The 23,032-nt window shown below is 36.8% G+C and overlaps 1 protein-coding gene, 1 long non-coding RNA gene and 1 pseudogene across 2 annotated transcripts; 1 reads left to right on the top strand and 2 right to left on the bottom strand.

Moving 5' to 3' along the window:
• Positions 1–9,327, bottom strand: part of LOC138939133 (cytochrome P450 6k1-like) — a 119,177-nt pseudogene extending 109,850 nt beyond the window's left edge.
• A 1,268-nt stretch (positions 9,328–10,595) lies between these two features.
• LOC138939449 (uncharacterized) lies at positions 10,596–11,692 on the bottom strand. Its single transcript, XR_011447859.1, has 3 exons — positions 11,607–11,692; positions 11,280–11,423; positions 10,596–11,178 (listed from the first exon to the last, which is right to left on the bottom strand). It is a non-coding gene; the product is annotated as an uncharacterized lncRNA (long non-coding RNA).
• A 7,860-nt stretch (positions 11,693–19,552) lies between these two features.
• On the top strand, positions 19,553–20,137 carry LOC138939254 (craniofacial development protein 2-like). Its single transcript, XM_070306898.1, has one exon. The coding sequence runs from the start codon at positions 19,553–19,555 to the stop codon at positions 20,135–20,137; it is 585 nt and encodes a 194-aa protein (XP_070162999.1).
• The last annotated feature ends 2,895 nt before the right edge of the window (positions 20,138–23,032 follow it).

Below are 23,032 nucleotides of genomic sequence, written 5' to 3'. Positions count from 1 at the left end.
AACGCAAAGGTCACCGTCATTGTTATCGAGACGTATATCGGCTTACCGCGAGCCGGACCAACGGACCGATTCGAGTCGTACAATCTAGAATTTTCTATTATATCGAAGCGGATTCACGGGCGTGCGTAAAGTAGTTACCGGCGCATTCGAGAGATTTCTTTAGTTGTCGCGGCCTAATTAAGTCTCGTACGGCGGAAATCCTCGCGGCCGAAAAGTTGAGTTAAAGCACGTAAGACGCCTGGTAATTTGATACTGTTGCGCACGGTCGTGCCGATCTCCGCGGAAATAATATATCTTATTCGCCTGTAAAATAATTACTGTCATCAAAGGCTATTATTTATGCGAACCGCTCTATATTCTTGTTTCTTTTTAATACATTATTGTTATCTCTATTTTAACATATCAAATGCTCATTTTGGCTCCCGTGTTCTCGACTCTTAAGATTTCTCCCGTCTCCCCCGAACCTCCCCCTCTACCATTTCGGGTATACTGAATAGCCGCGGAATTTTGCCGTCGCGTTAATTATCGGTCGCACGATTGTCTTTCGGTATTGCGTTTATCGTGAATGGTGCGGCCTGCCGTACCTGGCGCCCGACTTGGTTTATTTTGTGATACCGTGAATTTGTATGGATCGCGAGATCGATATTCGAAATACGCGCCGAAGGTGTACCGTGAGCATCGAAGAACCGCCCGCCGAATAAATAATTATTACTTAAATAATTTAAAAGAAATTATGGTTACAATATATATCAATAAACTTGAGTCAATTAAGTCGATAATGAATTTGTCGGTAACAGAAACGCCACAGACCTAACTGTAATAAAAAAAATAACGAAATTATAATGAAATAAATTTTCTATCTTAAGAATACAATTTATTAAATTATACAAGAGACAGAACTTGTTCAAAACTATTTGAAATAAATTTCAAAATTTTCAATAATTCTTATTATACCAAAAACATTAAACATGTAGGGAAAAGTAGGATAAAACCGGATAGGCGGATCAAACCGGGTATCTCTGTTTCTTCGTGATAAGTGCTATCTTTGGCCAACCTCGTGTTATTAGTTGTAGATTGACCATTATTATTTTGAGATGAATCATCCCCACGAGGAAACGATAGTTTTTTTGAAAGAAATTCAAAATTTTCTAGCCAAAAAAGATCAATCGAGCCATTTTGGATTTGTTCTACACAGAACATCTGTTTCGGTAAATGCAGCATTCTGTATATATTGGAGAGTATATCGCATTTGTTTCGATCGTCACTTTATATGTTGGAACGTACAGCCACCGTGTTTATCATTTTCCTCGTATTTGGGCAAAACCGAGTACCTACACATCTCATGTAGTAAAAAAAAGAAAAATTGCCATCCTAATTTTATCTCCCTACAAAAAGCAGTTGGAAATAGAAACGCTTAGAAAAAGAAACTACTAAAAAAGTTTTTTTGAGACCCTTATAGTTAAAAAATTTAATAAGAAAATCTTGCAGAGCGATATAGAGCAAGAGAATATCTTTGTTATGATTTTTGTTTATAGAATACATTTTTGTATTGTATTTTGATTAAAAAATATCAATATTTTGTAATTGCAGGTGTTTTACATCCTTTCAAATAGATACCCGATTTTACTCTACCGGTGGAACAAAACCAGGTTGAGAGGAAAGAAGTGAGAGGGAGGGAGAGAGTATGGGAATGGCGGGAGTGGGAGAAAAAAGCGAGGGTGGGTGGGAAGGGAAATATGGGAGAGGAGCGGAAAGGGGAGAGAAGGATGAAAGAGAGAAAGAGAAATTTGATTGATTGATCAATTGATTTTTATTAGCTTTCTCAGCTATTTATAATACAGATCTAATTTACATTAATTACAATACATTTCTTTAACATTCGGTTAAACGGCACAATTCTTTCATTCCGGTTTATTTCAGTTGGCAAGCCGTTGCACAGTTTCACTCCTTCGTAAAACATATTTTTTTGCGCACTTCTTGTTCTGCAATATTTTATTGCAATGTCCCCGGCTAGTCGTGTTTGTCTTTCATTCTCATTTCCCACTATTTCTAATCTATTTTTTAATTGCTCCGGTAACATGTTCCTTAAAATCCTAAAAATAAATATACATACATTATAGTATAGCTTCTGTCTTATGGACATGAACTGCAACACTTGCAGCATACGCTCAACTTTGGTATGTCTATCACATTGCAATAAGATTTTTATGGTCCGGTTTAGTGCTTTTTGCAATTTACTCAACTGTGTTTCTCTATCATATCAATTTAACAGTGTCGTACAATACTTAAAGTGAGGCGTTATGATCGTTTTATATATAATACATCGAGTGTATGCCGATATATAATTATTTGTTCTATCTAAAAAACTCGTTTTCTCCCTATTTTTTTTTTAGCATATAATCGCAGTAGTCCTTAAATCGTAGTCTATCGTCAATAATTATGCCTAGGTATTCCATTATTTTCACATGTTCTATCTCAGTTCCATCCAAACATTTCAATGTAATATTACCCAGTTCTTTTCTTCTGACTATCATATATTTCGTTTTCCTTGCATTCATTTTTAACTTATTTATATTTATTCATTCTTTTATTATAGTAAATGCCATTTTCATTTTGCCCTCTAATTCCGCACTGCTTTCTCAGTTACATATATTAATGTATCATCTGCAAACATTTTTATATTACATCTTTCTGGACAGATTTTGATTATATCATTTATATATACTACAAATAACAAAAGTTCTAGTACAGAGCCCTGGGCACAATTACGATAACTGTGGCCCCCTATTTGAAAGATCGTTTCTGAAGACATTTTTCACGAGGAACACGGGAAAAATAGTAAAAAAAATTTCCGACCAATAGTTTTCGAGATGTATCACTTTAAAGTATTGGACATGATAATAAAACGTTACAAAACGCACCCAATGACCTTGACCTTAACATATGTTGTGAAGATCACTGTCGCGAGTATCTTCCATGTGTAGCTTAGAATCGTATGTACTACCAATGTCTTGCGTTGTTTACGTTTTTTGAACATAAACAAAAAATTCTCATTGCTCTTACTATTAGTAGATGTTTGTATTCAGTTTTCGAAAGTAATTAGTCACATTCATAATCTCACATTATGTGCAACGACATTCATCCTCGTCTTCACCCGAAATTGGCAAATTTTTTTATTTTTTCTTCGTTTCACGGCATTTCTGTGAATGAAGTCGCGTAAGTTTTTCTCGAAGAGATAAAAGTAATTTCATCATCAACATCAACACCACCCACTTGTTGTGGATTCCCAATGAAAATCGAAAAAAAGTCTGCGTCGAAATTGAAGTGGATTGTTTAATTTTTTTATTTATTTTAATTTCCTTGCTTCGCATTGTAAAGTATATGCGTGGACGCAGTGGGTTCCGCCCCCCCTACGGGGGGGCTCCACTTCCAAAAAATATAACCTAACCCAAACCTATTTCTGATTTAAAACTATGGTTTGGGTTACGTTATATAACCCAAACCAAATTTTCGTTTCGAATTAAACTTTAACTTTAAATATCTCAAAAATTATAAGAGACCGCCGATTAAGTTATAAGGAAAAGTTACTCAGGATCATGATCTTGACAACATATATCAAGGTCAACATCGTTGGGTCCGTTTTTATAAAGTTTTATTATCATGTCCAATACTTTAAAGTGATATATCTCGCAAACTATTGGTCGGAAATTTTTTTTACTATTTTTCCCGTGTTTTTCGTCAAAATAAATGTCTTCAGAAACGACCTTTCAAATAGGGGGCCACAGTTATCGTAATCACTCCGATCCCTGTGGTATTCCATATACTGTAGCTATTAATTTAGACAATTTATTGTTAAATTGAGCCTTAGACCATTTACTGTTAAATGAGCCTATGTTTTATTATTTAAATATGATCTGAACCATTCCTCTAATTCCATATTGATATAATTTCTCTAATAATTTTTTTCTATCTATTGTTTCAAAGGTTTGCTTAAAATCTATAAAAAATAACGCCTACCATTTTTGCCTCACTAATTATCAATTTCCATCGATCAATGACTGTTTGAATCGCTGTTTCACACGAATGCTGTTTTCTAAAGCCCGACTGATGTTCTGTTATAATACAATTATTTTCCAAATACGTTTCAATTTACTTTTTAACTATTAATTCTAATACTTTTTCAAATATTGGTAATATTAATAGGCCTAAATTCACTTGCTTTTCTAGTTTTCTTTATTTTTGGTATCGGTATTATCGTAGATGTTCTCCAGCCTTCTGGACAACAACCTTCCTTCAAAAAGTTATTTATTATATCAACAAATTCATCTTTTATTACGCAAAACACTACCTATAATATATCGCTAGTTATTCTCTCCTCTGTACCTTTCTTTTTCGGTAATCCCATAATAATTTCCTGTAAATGATCTATTTTAATCATCTCAACATTTTCCACAATTCCTTCGCTTTCAATAACATAAATATTATTTTACACGCATTCTCAAAAATTACTCCTATTTATAGATTTTACTATACTATCAATACTTTGTATATATAATATAAATTAAATTTATCTGCTATATTGCATCTTTCACTACTGTCTAATATTTCAAAATCTATATCCTCTAATTCCTTCTTATCTCTTAGATCGTCTCTAATTATTTCTTTCAATATTTTCCACATAGATAGGATTTTCTTTATTAAGATCTATCATATTTTTATAATATTTTTTCTTCTTTGTCCTAATTAACTTAACTATTTTTTTCAATTTTAAATTGATAGATATTTATTTATTAGCTCCAGTAGCTACAATCAACATAACAATCATTAGTATCACAGATGTCCATTATACATTGTTCTTACATCTAATAACACTAATATTACAAATCGCTAGTATCACAACTTATATATTCTAGTTCTTACCCATCTATTGTAATTCTTACATCTGACAACAAAATTAACAATCGCGGTTACATTATTCTTCGCTCCCTATTCCTAATATATGGCACCAAAGCTCTCTTAAAACCTTGCAGTTTTTCTTCCCTTTTTAGGTAGGTTGTTGTACAATTCAAATCCATCATGCAATAACATTTTCTGCTCCTCAGTAGTTTTATATATATTTATATATATTATCACTCTGTCTCGTCTGCACTGTTCGCCTATTTTGAACTAGTTCCATATTACTTACTAAATAATTCGGGTACTGCCCATTTACCATTTTGTACACCAGTACACAAACATTAAACTCAATTCTTTCTCTAATTGACATAAATTGCAGAGCTTCAAGCGTATCCCTAATTCTAACTCTTTTATTGCACCGTAGTATGACTCTCATTCCTTTATTTTGTAATTTTTGAAGGTATTGTAAATTACTTTCACTTAAACCTATTAATATCGATGCACAATATTCAAACAACGGAACAACAATCGTTTTATATACAACAGTTCTCATATATGGTATCAATTTCTCGCTTACCCTCCTCAAGATTCCTAATTTCGAACCAATCTTTTACCCTATATAGTCTACATGTGCTGAAAAATTTAAATTTCTATCAATTATAATTCCTAAGTATTTTATTTCATTAACTACCTCCAAAATTTTATTTTTTAGCTTTATTTTAATATTATTTTCCATCACTGTTTTTCTTATCTCTCTTATCAACATAACTTTAGTTTTGTTAACATTTATTTGCAGCCTATTCCAGTTTAGCCACTCTTCAATTTTCTCCATCTGCTCATTAAGATTCTCATTAATTTCAATGCTCGAATACCCAGAGATGTATAAATCAGAGCATCATCTGCAAATAGTTGAATTGTATATTTATTACTTATAACTTTTATTATGTCATTTATGTAGAGCAAGAATAGTAGCGGTCCCAAAACCGATCCCTGAGGACCCAATTCAATTCCAATGGAATCGGATATGTTTCCATTAAATTTTACTTTTTGAGTTCTATTTTCCAAGTAAGTCTTGAACCATCTAAGCACTGTCCCTTTAATTCCATACCATTCCAATTTCTTTAAGAGAATAGTTCTATCCACTACCTCGAATGCTCTTCTTAAATCTAAGAAAACCACTCCTATGATCTTACCTCCGCCTATAGTTTTTTTCTAGCTTGATATAATCCATTGCAAGGCAGTTTCACATGAATGCTTAGCTCTAAAACCAAATTGACACTCTACAATTAGACTATTGCTCTCCAAGTATTCCACTAATTGTCTATGAACAATTATCTCTAGTATCTTTTCATAAATCGGTAATTTATTTATTGGTCTAAATCTTCTATTTTAATCGTTCTTTTCAATTTAGGCACTGGAACCACCACTGCTTCCTTCCATTTACTAGGGAATATTCCTTCCTCTAAAGACTTCATTATATAACATATTTGTTCACCTACTACTGTTAATACTAATTTCATTATTCGCACAGTTATTCCTTCTTCTGTATCACTTTTATTTTCTAACTGTTGAACTAACCGATTTAAATTACCCAGTTCGACTGCATTAAAAACTTCTAAAACATTTTCAATGTACTTCATGTCCCTTATTGGGTCCATTATAAAATCTTCTTTAAGTGACATAATACTATCTACAAAATATCTATTAAATATATTTGCCATCTTCTTAGTATCATTTACTATTTTGTCTCCACACTGTATCTCCTTAAATAAATTGTCGTCACGAGAGCTTCCATTCAGTAATTCCTTCAGCGATTTCCACATTTTTATCGGATCTTTTTTATTTCTATCCAGATTTTCCTCTAATCTCTTTTTGCTTTTCTAATTACATCAACAACTTTATTTCTCAGTTGATAAAACAATTTCCACTCTGCATTACTCTTGTTAATTCGCGCTGGCTTATAAGCCTCATCCCTTAGTTTCATAAATTGATGAATATCCTCTGAAAACCATTGCTTACCCTGCCATTTTATTTTGTACATTAACTCTCTTTTTGGGAGCAACAGAGTCAAGGCATTCAACAATCGAATCTATTGCCAAGTCTACCAGAGCATTAACACTACAACCCTCAATAAGCATTAAATCTAAGGTCAATCATTCTCAAAAACTCATCCACATTCATTCGCTTGTAATCTCTAAATACAATCGTTTGATACGCATTATTTGACATACCTACATTCCAATATACCACTACCGTTGAATCGTCAGTCAATTTTAGCTCATGACTTACCTTCACTTCAACATCTAAGTTAGTAAAAATCAAGTCAATTATCGTCTCAGAAGTACCCACTACCCTTGTAGGCTCTTTAACCAATTGTTTCAAACCCACAGAATTCATTATTCTAATTAGTTTATTTTGATAGTAATTGCGTTTTCATGTCTAAATTAAAATCACCCATAATAATAACATTATTATTCAACATATCACTATTACACGCTTCTTCAAGGAAATCAATAAAACCAGCATCACTCTTATTAGGCGATCGATAAACCAACATTAAAGTACCCCTATAGATTCTATCAACAATTTTAACCGTAACTGACCACCAACTTTTTTCGCAAGTGTCTACATTATCTCAAATTTAATTCTACTATCTAAATATAATAACACATCACCCGTTCTGCTAGATACAGAGTCTCCTCTCACACACATATACCCATCGATTCGTAGTTTATGATCTTCAATCATCTGTGTTACATGCATTTCTGTAAATCCTAATATATTTGGTCTAAATTTATCTACTAATACATTTTCTATTTCATCTTTGCGTTTTATAAATCCCTGAGCATTTAAACAATTCATCCTATAATTTCCCTCATTTAATTTTACTTTATGCTATAAACTACTTTTTATTTCATTTATCTACTTTTCCAATTCTCTTCTATAGTATGGACATTCAGTATCAAACGCCGCATGATCCGAATTTAAATTTTTAATTTTAAGATTTTACTTTTTTTTCTCGCAATTTACGCATTTTTTATCTCCACTTCTAATTTTGAGATATCAATTTTATTCTTTATGTCTCTTTTCATTATCTCGCTAGAGTTGGCATCTTTCGTTATTGACTTGATGATTATCACTGCCTCCTGCTTACCCGCTGCAGCCTCACTGTAATTTTAAATCTCTCCTGCTTCTAATTGATATATGCTCTTCATTGGTGGAATATTAATTGTCATTTGTAATTTATTCCTTACTGTTTTGCTTATGATTGCTTCAAGCTCAGTTTCTTTCCAGATTTCTTGTCTTACTCAAACCATTGCCTCTCCAATAGTATCCGTTATGATATTTTTAATTAAGTCTTTCCCTAACATTTCATTCTTCAACATTTCTTTTATCAATTTGTACAAAACATCTATTTTATAATCCATACTACTTGATAATTTTCGTTCTCTGCTACTCTCACTTACTATATCGCCTTCAATAGAACTTGATACTTTTATCATATATGTTTCCAATTTACCTTTACAGGGAAGTAATTCATTTACCATTTATATACTTTGTGAAGTTTATGGCAGCTAGGATAAAAGATCTTGTCGCACGGAACACATTTGGAAGCTTCAGTTTTTATTTCTTTCTTACATTGGCCACATACTGCCGGTGTTTTGATCTTACACACAGTTCCATCATATGCTCATTTTCATTTGATAACAATGAATACTGTTTTATCGATACTGCTTATCCTAGGAATAACTCTCTTTTATGCTGCGTAGGTACGTCACTAAGTGTCGCTGTCTAATTATGCTGATTCATCTATGCGAATTTCATCCCAGACTCTACTAACAATTAACAATCAAAATTACTATTTCTCACGACAATTTATCAACAGATAACACACTCTTCGTAATCCTCACAATCCAGTGCATGCAGAACTAACTCTATTCCATTCGCAAAGCAGTCCAACCCACAGAGTATCTACCTCTTCACAGAGCACAATTTAACACGTTACACCTGTCCAGAGAGAGAGAGAGAGAGAGAGAGAGAGAGAGAGAGAGAGAGAGAGAGAGAGAGAGAGAGAGAAAGAGAGAGTTCAAATGTTATAATATAGTTTAAAATATACATATTTATATATACATTCGAATTTTTGTGTGAAAAGGAAATTCTCTATCGGCAAATGTGCTAAAATCTTTGATAAGAATATTCCTGCTTAAATTCGGATCTTTTACAATAGGAACGGGTGTCCTGTTAGTGAATATTCCAACCATGAATTCATCTTTGTAATCGTTGTATATTTCCATCAGTTAATCAGATGTTGATTTTTATATATTTTTTCATAAACATAACGTCTTTAAAATTACCGAATTCTATCGGTTTTGGGCAACAAATGCCACGTGACTTCCAAAAATTAAAGTTTAACGTAAAATAATAATACATACTAAGAAGTACACAGCGGCAATGCCGTATAATATTTCGAGAGATTCTATGGTTCGGTCGACTAATTATCTCAAGCAATGTTTATTGAAATAAAAAAGAATAATATTCCGTTAAGAAAAATGACACATTAAAAAGTTTAATAAATTAAATATATTTTTAAGGAATTAAATGTTTATAAAAACTTGATTTAATTGAATTTCATCAAGTTTTTTTATTTTTCTTTAAAGAACGATGATGATTGATTGAATGATGCTAAAATTATATTTATATTTGAAAGTTGATCATAAAAACTATAATTAGTGACACCTTTGCAGTTAATTTTAAGCGGTGCGAAATTTCCCGAGCAGCACATAAACATTGGTCTTATATTGGATCTATGTTGATTGCCCAACGTTTATTATATCGGCCCAACGTTCCGAAATAACAATGGACCAATGTTGGCGGCGTCACGCTGGTTTACTGATGGCCAATGGTTGGTGAAATGTTGGATTTTGCATTTAGCCAATATTATACCAACAATTGAAAAATGATCCGATCGGACAAAAACATTGACCCAATATTGGGCATATGTCGACTGTCTAAATTGTAGATATTGGCCCAACGATTTCAAATGATAATGGACCAACATTATCAGCATTGCAATAAATATATAATTTTTAGCTAATATTAATTTCAAAAACCACAGATCCCAAGAATAAAATGGATATCAATAAATTTTTACCTACAACTGTTAATTACATCCATATCAATCACATAGATTTTAACTCATTACAAGAATTCCAAGAATTATATAAATAACATGCAATTACTAACATAATTATGCAATTATAAACAGATATAAATAAAAATATATTGGTGTCCATTTTATTTTTATGATGTATGGTTAATGAAAATAATATTAGTTAAACATCGTATACTTATTGATTAGAAATTGTCGACTAATTAAACCTCAATAATGGAAAGATCATAAGCAACAAATCAAAATAAATCAATTTTTGTAATAGAATTATGACATGTCTGAAATTCGGATATAGAGGTTGTCTTTATTATATAATATATGCAATAAAATAAACAGTTCTATAATTAAATGTTTTAATTCTAAAACTGAACAATACATAATTTAGAATAAATCTGAACAAAATAATATAATTTTTATTGTAATATAATTTGGTATAAAGTATTGTTTATTATATTTATATAAAATATTGTTATACTATACTATAAATATTGTTATATTATATTATTTATATATATGTTAAGATCAGTCTTTATTTTTCAAAATAAAACGTTATATATGAACAATTTAACTTCTAAGTTTAGCAGGAACTTTTATAATTGCACAGTTATAAATTATCTTAAAAAAAAACTAACTATATCAAACATAAATGCAATTGATATATTACTGACTAGCAATATTAATATTCCTAACAGTAAATAATAATGTCACAAAGTAAAGTACTATATTGTACATAATAATAGCAGCAAAATATATCATTTTTATCAAGAGCAAAGTAAAAAATCATATTGATGTCCTGAAAGTAATTTAATATAAAGTAATTTAAAATAAAGTAATATAATATCTGTAAAAAGCAATCATTTTCCATGATTAACTTTATGGCAAATCTAAGATTAAATGAAAAAGTTGGAAATTTTCCATGGAAAGAGAAAGCATAACAAAATTTAATTCTTAACTCGTGTAATTTTCTGATTGTGATTCATCAATCTAATTGTTATTTATAGTTTCCTTCCTCCTGTTTCGACCACCATCTCGATCCATTGCATAACGTAACCAAGATTTAATTGTTTCTTCGGTTATCTTATAAGAGGTTTCTTGATTAGTGCTTGCGGATCCTATAAAGTATAAGAAAACTCAATTTTACAATATGAAAATTGCATCACAATTTATTTTCAAGAATCGTAATTGTAGGCTTACTAACAATGAGTTGGCATACGGCATCAAAAGATTGAAGACTTGTTTTCGCTCCTCTTCCTGCCCAGTTTAATTTTTGTGCTAATTCCTTATGAACAATCCTTCTGAGAATTCTCCGTGTGTGATCCGCTTGCGAAGTTCCTCCAAGGCGGCGAAAATGATTTACCTAAGAACAAAAATAAAATCATCTTTAATTTTTTAGCTAATTTTCTTTGAAGATAGCCATGAATAACGGAAAAATTTTCGTTTTTCTTATAACGAAATGCAAACACTTTAGAAAAACAAAACATAAAGGTTTTACAATTTTAAGAAAGAACAACATAAATCAACATATATAATTGATGCTTACGTAAAGTGCAAAGACAGATTTTTATTTCAGAAGTTCATTGAAAGTTGAAAGATTTCTCAGTGATAAGGCAGATATAAGAGTCTCTGTTTCCTCAGATAACTTTTCTTCTGTAACGTTGTCTGAACAGTTTCCCAGTCAGCCAGGTCTGTTCTAACAGATATTGCCAAGTGTTTGCTACAAATTATTGTCAGCAAAAAGGCTACAAATTTGGTACAAGAGTTGTTATTACCGATTAAGCTGGCAGATTGCCGGCAAGAATCAAGCAAAGCTTGCTAACATAACTACACAGCAAATTGGCGGCAGAAACCGAGCAAAGCTTGCTGACATGACTGACATCAGATTGTCGGCAAAAACTGAGCAGGATCTAGAGTGCGCAATTTGATGGCAAATTGGCAGCAAAAACCGAACAAAATCTGCAGCTTATTACAAAGTATTATAAAATAGTTCAGTCGCTTATCGCTATGCGGCGCGTTATTCATTATCTATACCCGTATTCAAATTCTTGTCATGAGTGTATATAAAGCCTACAAAATACTAATAATATTATAATATATATATTTCTATCAGTTCAATTTTTGACACAATTCTTATACAGGAAATTCAGATATTGAATTGATTTTTTGCAAATTGGACAGATAATTGTTCGATTTTCACTTATTCAAACAATTTATGTCCAAAAAGATCTTTAATTTTATAAATTAAGTTACTTGAATTTACCTATATGTTTTAACATATTAACATATGATTTTATATAATGTCTAATTATCTAATGGTCATTTTATGACCAAAACTTATCATCATTTTGTTACTTAGGGTTGAGACTTTAAATCCATTTAAATATATACTTTTATATGAATGGCCAAAAACTGCAGAATTTGTTCGGTTTTTGCTGACAATCTGCTATCAGATTGTCTTGCGCAGATCTTGGTCGATTTTTGCCATCAATTTGGCGTCAAATCATGTCAAGCTTTGCTCGGTTTTTGCCGTCAATTTGCTGTCAGGTTATGTCAACAAGCTTTGTCACCAAAACACAAGCTTAATGCGGACACAGATGGCACTGGATTTGTTACCAAGTTTTGAGCGAATTTGATGCCAATTTGGCAACAATTTGTTATCAAATTGCTTATTGGGGAACTATGGGAATGACACCATGTGAAGCGTCCTATGGACTAAATCCGAAGGATGCGTCAAGCCGTCTTGACAATAGTCCGAAGGATGCGTCTGAAAGACACCTGAAGATGACGTCTGAAAGACTAAGTCCAAGGGACGCTAAGTCCGAAGGACGCTTAGTTCAAGGGACGCGATTCAAAGTTGGTGATTATGTAAGGATTAATAAATTAAAACATATGTTTGAAAAAGGATATACACCTAATTGGTCAACTGAAATATTTGTAATAGATAAAGTTTTTAAAAACATACCTTCATATTATCATATTAAAGATATGAAAGGTGAAGAGATTAAGGGAACCTTTTATGAACAAAAACTACAAAAAACTAAAATTCCAACTAACATCTATTTAGTTGAAAAAATATTAAAAAAAAGGAAATAAAGTTTATGTTAAATGGCTAGGCTTTGATAATATACATAACCAATGGATAAATAAGAAGGATCTAATTACTTCGTAAGCGTCCTTGGACTGAACATCCTACGGACTAAACCTTTCAGGTGCTAGTCTTTCAGACACTTAGTCGTTGTATTATAAATGGTCTTGATTTAGAGTTTAACACTCTTGGAATTTAGGATTTCTGCCAATATTTTGAAAGTTCTTCTTTTTGTTGTCTTTTTTTTTTAATTTGTTGCTTTTATGGGTGATTTTGTTGTTTTTATTAGTGATTTTGATGTTTTTTAGTTGATTTTGATAGAGTAAAAAATGTGACCCAGAATGTAACACATTGTATACTACTAACTTCTATAAAATTTCCACATAAATTTCCAAAGGTTTCGAGTTTCTTCAGAAGCGCATAATTGAGGAAATAAAAAGCATTGTAGCTACAATCTCACATACAATTATTGACCACATTTTCAAGCGCTTCAAAATTATACTTGTGAGAATGAAAAAAAGCAGTTTTAAAATAATCATTTGTAATTCAACTCTTTCATAATAAATCATATATGATATGATTTCATTTAGTTTCTCTTTTTTTGAATAATTCAAGTTTTTCGCAAAAATACCTTTTCGGATCACTCTGTACATCTTTAGAAAAATTCTTATAAAAATAATATTGCCAATAATTACCATAAAATTTGTAATTAATATTATTAATTGAATTATTAATTAAAATTATATATATGTGTATATATATAAATATATATATATATATATATATATACGCACGCGGCTCGCTTTATTCCACCCAGCGTTACCTGTCCTGCGCTATCTATCCCGTTTGCACGCACACCGCACGCGCTGTCTCACTCGTTCATACACCGTACTCGCCGTCACCCTCACACCAGACACTCTTTTGCGGTCCCCACGCGGAACCGACCCCACTACCGGATCTTTAACACCTAGTGGGGGCAACGGCCGGGTATATAAGTCCGGCCGGCCGAGACATCGAGACCAGATCCCGTCCTGCAATCCAGCTCTTGACACCGATCTAACCACTACCTACTACCTCTTGGGAGCTAAGGTTGTCCTTAGCTCTGCTGAGTTGCACCGGCTCTCTCTACCTCCAGGACTGAGGTTGCCCTCAGCTTTGCCGGGTTGTACCGGCTCCTATCTCTGCCGCTCCTAGAGCCGAGGTTGCACTCAGCTCCGCCGGGTTGCACCGGCTCCTATCTCTGCCTGGGACCAAGATTGTATTTGGTTCCGTCGGATTACACCGACTTCCGTTGCCAAGGCAGGGTCCGACGTGACACTCGGCCCTGCCCGCAATAACTAACCATTCAGCTTGACACTAGCTCAGTAGTTCTAACCGCGCCGTAGGAATAAGCTCGCTAGTAATAAGCCTGGTAGAAGTAAGTCCACTAGTTCTAACCGCGCCGTAGGAGTAAGCTGGCTAGTAATAAGACTTGTTAGTAATAAGTCCGCTAGCTCTAGCCGCGTCATAGCTCTAAATCCGTCCGTTAAGCCTGCTAGTAATAAGTCCGTACGTTATAGCCGCGTTGCTAGTCCGCACCGCCAATCAAACCATAGTAAAGATTTAGCCGAGCCCGCTTCTCGCTGCTGCACGCCACCCGCACCTCGACACCAGCTCAACACACGTCTACCGACATCATCTGGCCCTGCACGCTATTCTGTACATATCTATCTCTATCTCAATAAACGATCTTTTCTATCTACATTGTGTTATCGCAAGCTTGAGTCTCCCCTCCTCTCGAACCCGGACACCAACGAACCGATCCGAGCGTCGAGCGAGGTGACTGTGTTACAAAGCGATCCGAGAATTGATCGCTCCGGTGGATCTCCCCCGGCGTTCGCCTCGACATTTCTCTCGCAGAGATTTGAGACACTGCCGTTTGTCGCACCGCCGCGCCCACGCGCGATGCACGTCCTCCGTCGCGATGCTCCGCGCGCTATCGAGAAGATCGCGCTCCTCTATCGTCTCTCGATCCGTCACTTGTCGTTCAACGAACGCCAAGATTTTTACAAATAAACCACGTCTTTTCCCTGTCGAATTTTTCGATGTAGAACAAAGCTCTTGTCGCGCAGCCCCCAATTACTCGACACGTCGAAGATCTCGTAGATGAGATCGAAGGCAGGTATTATCTCGCTGTACACCGATTTTTTCACGTGCGTCGACACGCTTCTCACAAAACTTGATCTATGCGCTCCTCAAAATAATTTCCGTTTTCGAATTGGCAACCGAACGTGTAGAAGCAATGCATGACGTGATTTACCTCCCACAAAAATTTTGACACTCCGTATCGCCGCTTCCAGTTGCGATAAAGCAGATAGCCGTCGGCTCCGACGTTCGCAAAAGGCTTGTCGAATCGCGCCTCGCTCGCCTCTAGCATGAACTCTTCTGCGAAGCCGATCTTTTCTCTACAGTACAGACAGTTCTCTATATAACGTTCGCGCAATTCCTGTTTCAAACGATTCGGTACCTCCAAATTATGTATACTTCTAATTCGAATGTTCCCTTCCGGCTAGTCTATTTAAAGCGTCCGATGTGCGCTTCATCGCGCCGCGAATATTCTCGAATATACTAATACCTCGAGATCGCCGCGGCATCCTTTCATAACGGGTAAAAATAGCGAGAACGCGCCCCGATTAACTGAGCCGAATACTCGCTCTCGTCATCGGACGCGTCTCGTCACCGGACACGCATCGTCGTCGAGAAACAGGAAAATCTCACCCCGAAATGCGATAAACTCGCTCGTATCGCTGCTAACGCGTGTCGTGAAAAGAGAAAAACGACGAAAATGCTCCCCGTTCGACCGCCTTCCGACGATCCCTCGTCTCTCTCGACGCCGGATACCCGGCGTCTGTTTGCGGATCGCGCGCTAGAAACGGCGCGCGTACCTAAAGAATCACGATCACGATCGTGCGCTAGAAGCGGCGCGAGGAGTCGCCGCCGCCGCCTATCGTAAAGAGCAAGGCGCGCCAAAGTCGAGTCGCGCCGGGGAGAAACCGCGACCCCCGATCGATCGGGTCGTCATCTCCCGGGCGATCTTGTCGACTCGTACCCGCTCTCCCCGTTCCCACTAACCCTCTCGCTTCCGCTTTCCAACTCGGCCGTGCTTTTCATCTCGCCCTACATACACACCTGTTCTCTCCCCAGTCCCCACAACCCCCAACGATTGTCTTTTTTTCTTTTTCTGGGCATATCTCCGTCCCTTTCTCTCTCACAGATTTCTCTCGCACTCATTGAAAAAAATGGTCAGAAAACAACCTATCTTTCCTACTTATACATTTTCATATGCCATTAAAATGAGAGACACATGTTAGATAAACTATTAAATATTATTATTAATAAAAAACTAAAAATGTTATATTTATATTTTATAAATTAATGAGGAGTCTTAATATGTAAGTCTTAAGCCTTTACATTGATATGTAAAAATAATATTGTAAAATATATGTAACGAAGTGATAGCAGGTTTTTTGCTATTTATTTAAATATGTTAATATATATATACTACAAAGAGAATGATATCCTTAAAAACTTACGTTTTAAAAACAGATAAAAAAAAGCGCCAAGTACATGCGCCAGTTATAAAAAACAGTTATATATATTTAAGAAATAGTTATTTTAATTTAATCTGCATAAAATAATGTTATTTTAAATCTACAAAAATAATGATATTAAAAAATTACGCCAACAGAAAATAAAACAAGCTGAAAATTGTATAAATCAGAAATTTGCACATTGCTTTCTCATAGAGGAATTCTATTTCACTCACAAAGCTTAAGCTCCTAAAGCAAGAGAGTTTTTCAATTTTTGTTTTTTTATAAAGGAAGTTTTGTGAGCGAAATAAATACTATTTCAACCCGATGTTGGTTTTAGAAATTCATTGACAAATAAAAATCGGGCTAATCACACCTAAGATATTACAAAATATTTTTTTTCAAATTCAAAAATTTACATTTAATAAAAGTTATATAAAAACCTGTTACAAATCTTCATCAAATTCAATACCAACTATCCATTAATGATACTCTATTCATATAAAATTTGTAACGATGCATCCCTCCACCGTTACCCGGCCGTCGATCCGCCGGAAGTCCGCCGCCCGACAAACACCGGTCGGGCATAATGCGGAGGCGCCGAGCGCCCATTTTTAAAGATTTATAAAACGTTCCGATTTGTAAACCGCCGTTAAGACGCGTGTTTACCCGGAACCGTCACCGCGCTCGGGTAACCGTACCGACCGTTCCCGAAACCACCCGAGTCGCGCGCGGCGGTTCACCGTTAAATAATATGTCTTAAAACAATCAGGCATATTACGCACGCGCACCCGCCGGAAAAGCGGTATAAATAGGGCACGTTTTACATCTCAGGACCAGATCTTCCGCAACCACCAGAGTCAGTACGACGCCTGGAATCCAGAACGATCCTGAAAACACGCTCAAAAAGAGAGAAAACGGGGTTGGGAGTACCCAGCCTCCGCCGAGAGTTTGCGGCATCTCTGAGAGCGATCCTTTGAAATCCCTGCGACCGAGGAACACGAGGTTGGGCGTACTCAGCCTCCGTCGGGAGTTCTCGACACCTCGCACGCATCCGTCCACCTAAGTGCAACGGCGATCATCCAGTGGTAGGGAGTTCCCTGCCATTGACGGGTGTTCCCGTCGGCCGTTGCACTCCTGCATTCTACGGGAAAACCATCCCCGACGAAACAATACCGCGATATCCGCGAACTCGCAGTAATTCCGCGACCGCCATTACCGCGATCGGACTCGCCATTAATACGGCGCGCTAAGTCCCGCTCAAGGGGGAGGATCTAACCCGGCCGCGACATCGATCGACGCAATCAGATCGATACCGACACGTCTCAGGACCGCCCACCGACCCGACCGAAATTACCGCCCGGTAGTTAGCGGCCTCTGCCGAAATCCAGATCCGCGCACGTAATCGATAATTGTATCGAATCGCTGAAAGCGCGTTCCGACACACACACACCCCGTGCATTGTAATTCGTATGCATCGCGACCGGCACAACCACACCGCTAGCCAAGTCCAACACTCACGCATACACGAGTGCGTTTTGTCACATGCAAGTCATCATACGCCTCGCCCATATATTTTTAACACATTGTAAACCACACGTAAATATCTCGCGTTCGCACACGCACTCGCTCGCTTAACATTTCACTCACATACAAGCGCACACATACCAACACACACAACAGTTATACACACACTCACTCTGTATACACACATACTTACACGCAATAAATTATATTTTACCTAACGCATCTATCGTTCGTCTCTCGATACCCTTTCACGAGCCCCGGATCCCGACCGAGTTATCCACGACCGCCTCGCGAAAGCGGTTTATTACAAATTTAATTCCATATCTTAATATTTTCAAAAGTTAAAAGACGTGTATAGATATTTCTCAAAAAATCAAAAATTTTATAAAAAATAAAGTCTTTCACCGATACTCACTAAATTTAGTACCAACCATCCTTTAATAAGGTAAAACTTAAGATTAAGGGTGACTTTACCGATTTCAATGACCTTGATATATGTTGTCAAAAACATAATTCAAAATAACTTTTCCTTCTAATTTAATTGTTGCTCGTTGCTTATTAAAAAGTTATTAACAAAAAAGTTTGAAATATACCAAAGCAAATGCAGACAGGTAGCATGCGCGCGGGTGCACACACACACACATACACACACGAGGGAGTGCAAGAGGGGCTTTAGGCTCCACTCCCGCATTAACCCTGCCGATAAGCAGGGTGGATCTTGCTTTACAATATAGCCGAAGGCCTCCCTTGGACCCCCCGGTGTGTGTGTGTATGTGTGTGCGCGCGCCCTCTTTCTGTCTACGCAAACCTACTTAGTTCATTGTAATTCTTTATCATTTTCTTTTTGTTTTCTGATGTAAAAGTTGATAATTCATGCGAAAATGTGGGCAGTTTTATGTCCCAAGCTTTAGTCAGTCACTATTTTTAATTATTTATAATTTTTTAATAAGCAACGAACGACGATTAAATTAGAAGAAAAAGTTACTCAGAATTATGTTCTTGATAACATACATATATCAAGATCATTGAATCAGTGAGAGCGCCCTTAATCTTAAGTTTTATTGTAATTAGTAATATATTTTATACGGCATAGGAAAGTGGCGACCCCGTCGCTCAGTGATAACCCCACTGCAATCAGCCACCCGAATATCGGCGGGAGATCCGAAGGCAATCAGCGTGGAGAAAATGCCAATGCTGCATCACCAGATCAACAGGTTAAGATGGGGAGTTTGTCCCCGAGCAAATATAGGCACTCGCCAACACGCAAGCGTAGCATTTTAATTGCCAATCCCTTCTAAAAACCATAAAATGTCAACGTTCAAAACAATAATACCCCAGGCGGGTAGAACGCGATGCTTGGAATCCCGCACTAATACGTTAATCTGCCTCACGGATTCTGGGAGAGGCAAAAATTCGATCCAAGGACAAAAAAGCAAGAAGATCATCTTAATAGCAACTTACAACATCAGAACAATGAGATTAGTAGAAGGTCTCAAGAGAGAGCTCGACAATATCAGATGGGACGTACTGGGAATTAGCGAGACGAGGCTGGCAGGAGAAGCCACCATGGTACTGCACTCTGGGCACTTGCTCTTTTGCAGAAACTCCGAGGTAAATCATCACCGAGGAGGAGTCGCCCTATTGATTCATCGGAAATTCAAACATCTGGTCGTTAACTGTAACACCGTGTCAGACCGAGTCATCTACGTCGTGCTGAAACTAAACAGCTGGTACAAAGCACAGATTATCCAGGTACACGCACTCACCATAGCTGCTTCTGAGGAAAAGATAAAGCAGTTTTACGATGACTTGGCAACAGCCAAGAACATGGACAAGACCAAACTTACAGTGGTGATGGCGACTTTAACGCCAAAATCGGCCAGAAGGAAATAGAAGACCCGCAGAGCATTGGTAGATCCGGATTGGGAACAAGAAACGACCAGGAACACCTTCTGGAATTTCTATGCAAAGACAGAATGTTCTGCGCGAACCTTCTTCCAAAAGCCCAATCAAAAAAAATGGACTTGGAGAAGCCCGGACGAAACCGTCAACGAAATCGATTACAGTGGTGATGGCGACTTTAACGCCAAAATGACTACGATGAAGCACGCCACCACAAATGTTTCAGTGCTGAACCGCTTCGATACTGGAAGCGACCACAGACTCGTGAGAGCGAAGATTTGCGCTAACACTCGGCTCGAAAGAAGGAAAATAACTCAGAAGAGGATCCAAATCACCAAGCACGCGCTACACAACAGGAGGGACTAATACAACTCACATATCGAAAGTAAGCTCCAACCGACAGGAGCACTGGGAGAGGTAGAGATTAACAGACTATCATATAGGATCACGAACAGTATTCAGATAGCAGCTTGGAAGGTCTGCTTCGTCGGAAAAATCCAAAGTTCAGCGCAGAAACAGTTGCACTCCAGGAGAAGCGCAGGACGACAGATAAAGAGGCATTGGAATACGCCGAGTTGAACAAAACCGTGAAGAACGCGATTCGCAAGAACCTAAGAGCCCACAATACACAACTCGTCCATGATACCGTAGAAAACAACCGAAATATATAGGTTCTTTGATCTAGGATATCAAAAAGGAGAGACATGCCATACACCAGATAAAAAATGAGTGAGGTGAAGTTGTGTCAGAAAGTGCAGAAATCGCAAAAGTCATAGAAGACTTCTATCGACATCTCTACAGCTAATCAGTCCTGGAGCCGAATCATCCCGAAAGATGGAGAGCCCGGGTGCTAAATGTCGGATCTAAGGAACTGTCAGAAATCGACGCTTCGGAACTGAGAGCTGCGTTGCGCCAGATGAAGAATCACAAAACCCTAGGAGAAGAGAGCGAATCTCGATTGCGCACATTACCGATCGGACACGACAATATTTCCTAATTGGACACAGATCCAATCGGACACAGGCTCGATCGGACACAGACCCAATCGGACACATATGATTGCAATAGGACAGTCCCCATCACAAAGCTAGGTCCATCCTACAATTATTGTGTGGATGGAAAAATGTATGCGTGGACACAGTGGGTTTCGCCCTCCCCTACGGGGGGGCTCCACTATCAAAAAACTAGACAAATAGGTTTGCGTTGAACCTCGCTCCATGTGGAAAGTTGTAAACCTATGTGGAATCTTACTACACATTAAAAAGTATATGCGTGAAGACAGTACGTTCCGTCGCCCCCCCCCCGTCCTACGGAAGACTCCACTTCCGGAAAATATAACCTAACCCACACCTATTTCTAATTTAAAACTAAAATTTGTGGCCGCCATTACTTTTATATCAATTAAACAATATACTCAGCGTCAATATTGCACGCGACCTCAAAGAACAGTGCGCAATTGAATGTGCAACTGAACGGTGTGCAACTGAGCGGTGTGTAACTGAGCGGTGTGCAACTGAGCGGTGTGCAACTGAGCGGTATGTAACTGAGCGGTGTGCAACTGAGCTATGTGCAACTGAGTTATGTGCAACTGAGCGATGTGCAATTGGGTGGTATGCAACTGAACGTTGTGCAACTGAACGGTATTCAACTGAACGGTATGCAACTGAGCGGTGTGCAACTGAATGGTGTTCAACTGAACGGTATGCAACTGAGTAGTGTGCAACTGAACGCTGTGCAACTGATCGGTGTGCTACTGAATGGTGTCCAAAATTATTGTGTCCAAATGCGCTGTGTCCAATTGAGCCGTGTGCAAAGTTTCATGTCCATTTGCAATGTGTCCATTTGCATCGTGTCCAATTGTACTATGTCCAAGTGCACCGCTTCCGTTTCGCTGCATTTTATAGGAATAATATTTACGCTAATAATATTTATCGGTACATCCGATTCGTACCATTTCTTAGGCTTTAATATATGATTTGACGAGAATCCCAACAATGATCCAACGTTATCTGGTTTACTAAAGTTTATTCTATAGACATATTTGATTTCACTCTTTAGCGTATTATGATTAGCGCAAAGCATTACTGGATATTTATAGGGTTCTTTGATATCATCTTCGTCATCAACAATATCGTTGGAATCAACTATACGTCGATGTCGTAAAATTGCACGTCGGAGATATTTATAGCGTGTAATTCGTACGATACCTCGGGAATCGTAATTTCTTTGGCGTCGTTACCAAAATAAAATTTATTATTCCAAGAATTCGATATCGTACGATAAGTTTCAAAATCCGTTAAACTAAGCTCGTAATCGTCATCGTTTAAATCTGTAGCCGGAAAGTAACTTACAGCAAGAGCGCTACTTTTGCTAGTCAACGAAAGTGTGAATGACATGCTGGAAAAATGTCGAATGAATACTGAGTCGCGACAGTGAATTGTGAGGCTTTAAATTCGTATCGATCATAACTTAACTTTGAAAAAATCGTAGACACTATTGTCCACAAATATATACTCTGATTATAATTTTGATAGGACGTGTGATTGTATTCTATTTTTGCAACATTCTGTCCAAAATATCCTACTAATTTCTTGGGCGGTCGTGACGCTTTCGTGACGAGTACATTATCGGTAACGTGTCGTTGACTGAGACTGCATTGAGAATAAGCTATGTCGTGCTCGCGATACGCGGCATCCAATAAATTGATACCTCGATCGCCTCTAGCCAATCGTGTTTCTAAATGAGATCCCGGTCCGCAAAACTGATAGCCTAGAATATGTAATTTGATAGGAAATGCGTTTATTGGACGATTTAACAAACCGCTACCTCTTATAATTTTTGCTGGCATTTGCCACAATCTTTTATTACCGGTGTTAACCGTCGATA

The sequence above is a fragment of the Polyergus mexicanus genome, unplaced genomic scaffold (assembly GCF_030449975.1).
Source record: "Polyergus mexicanus isolate NDT 795.1 unplaced genomic scaffold, iyPolMexi1.0 SCAF_14, whole genome shotgun sequence".
NCBI classification, from domain to species: Eukaryota; Metazoa; Arthropoda; class Insecta; order Hymenoptera; family Formicidae; genus Polyergus; species Polyergus mexicanus.
This window is presented reverse-complemented; position numbering and strand designations above follow the sequence as displayed.

Bases quoted from the DNA above. Each gene is read 5' to 3' on its own strand.
- LOC138939254 (XM_070306898.1), top strand. From the start codon at position 19,553: ATGTCAACGTTCAAAACAATAATACCCCAGGCGGGTAGAACGCGATGC.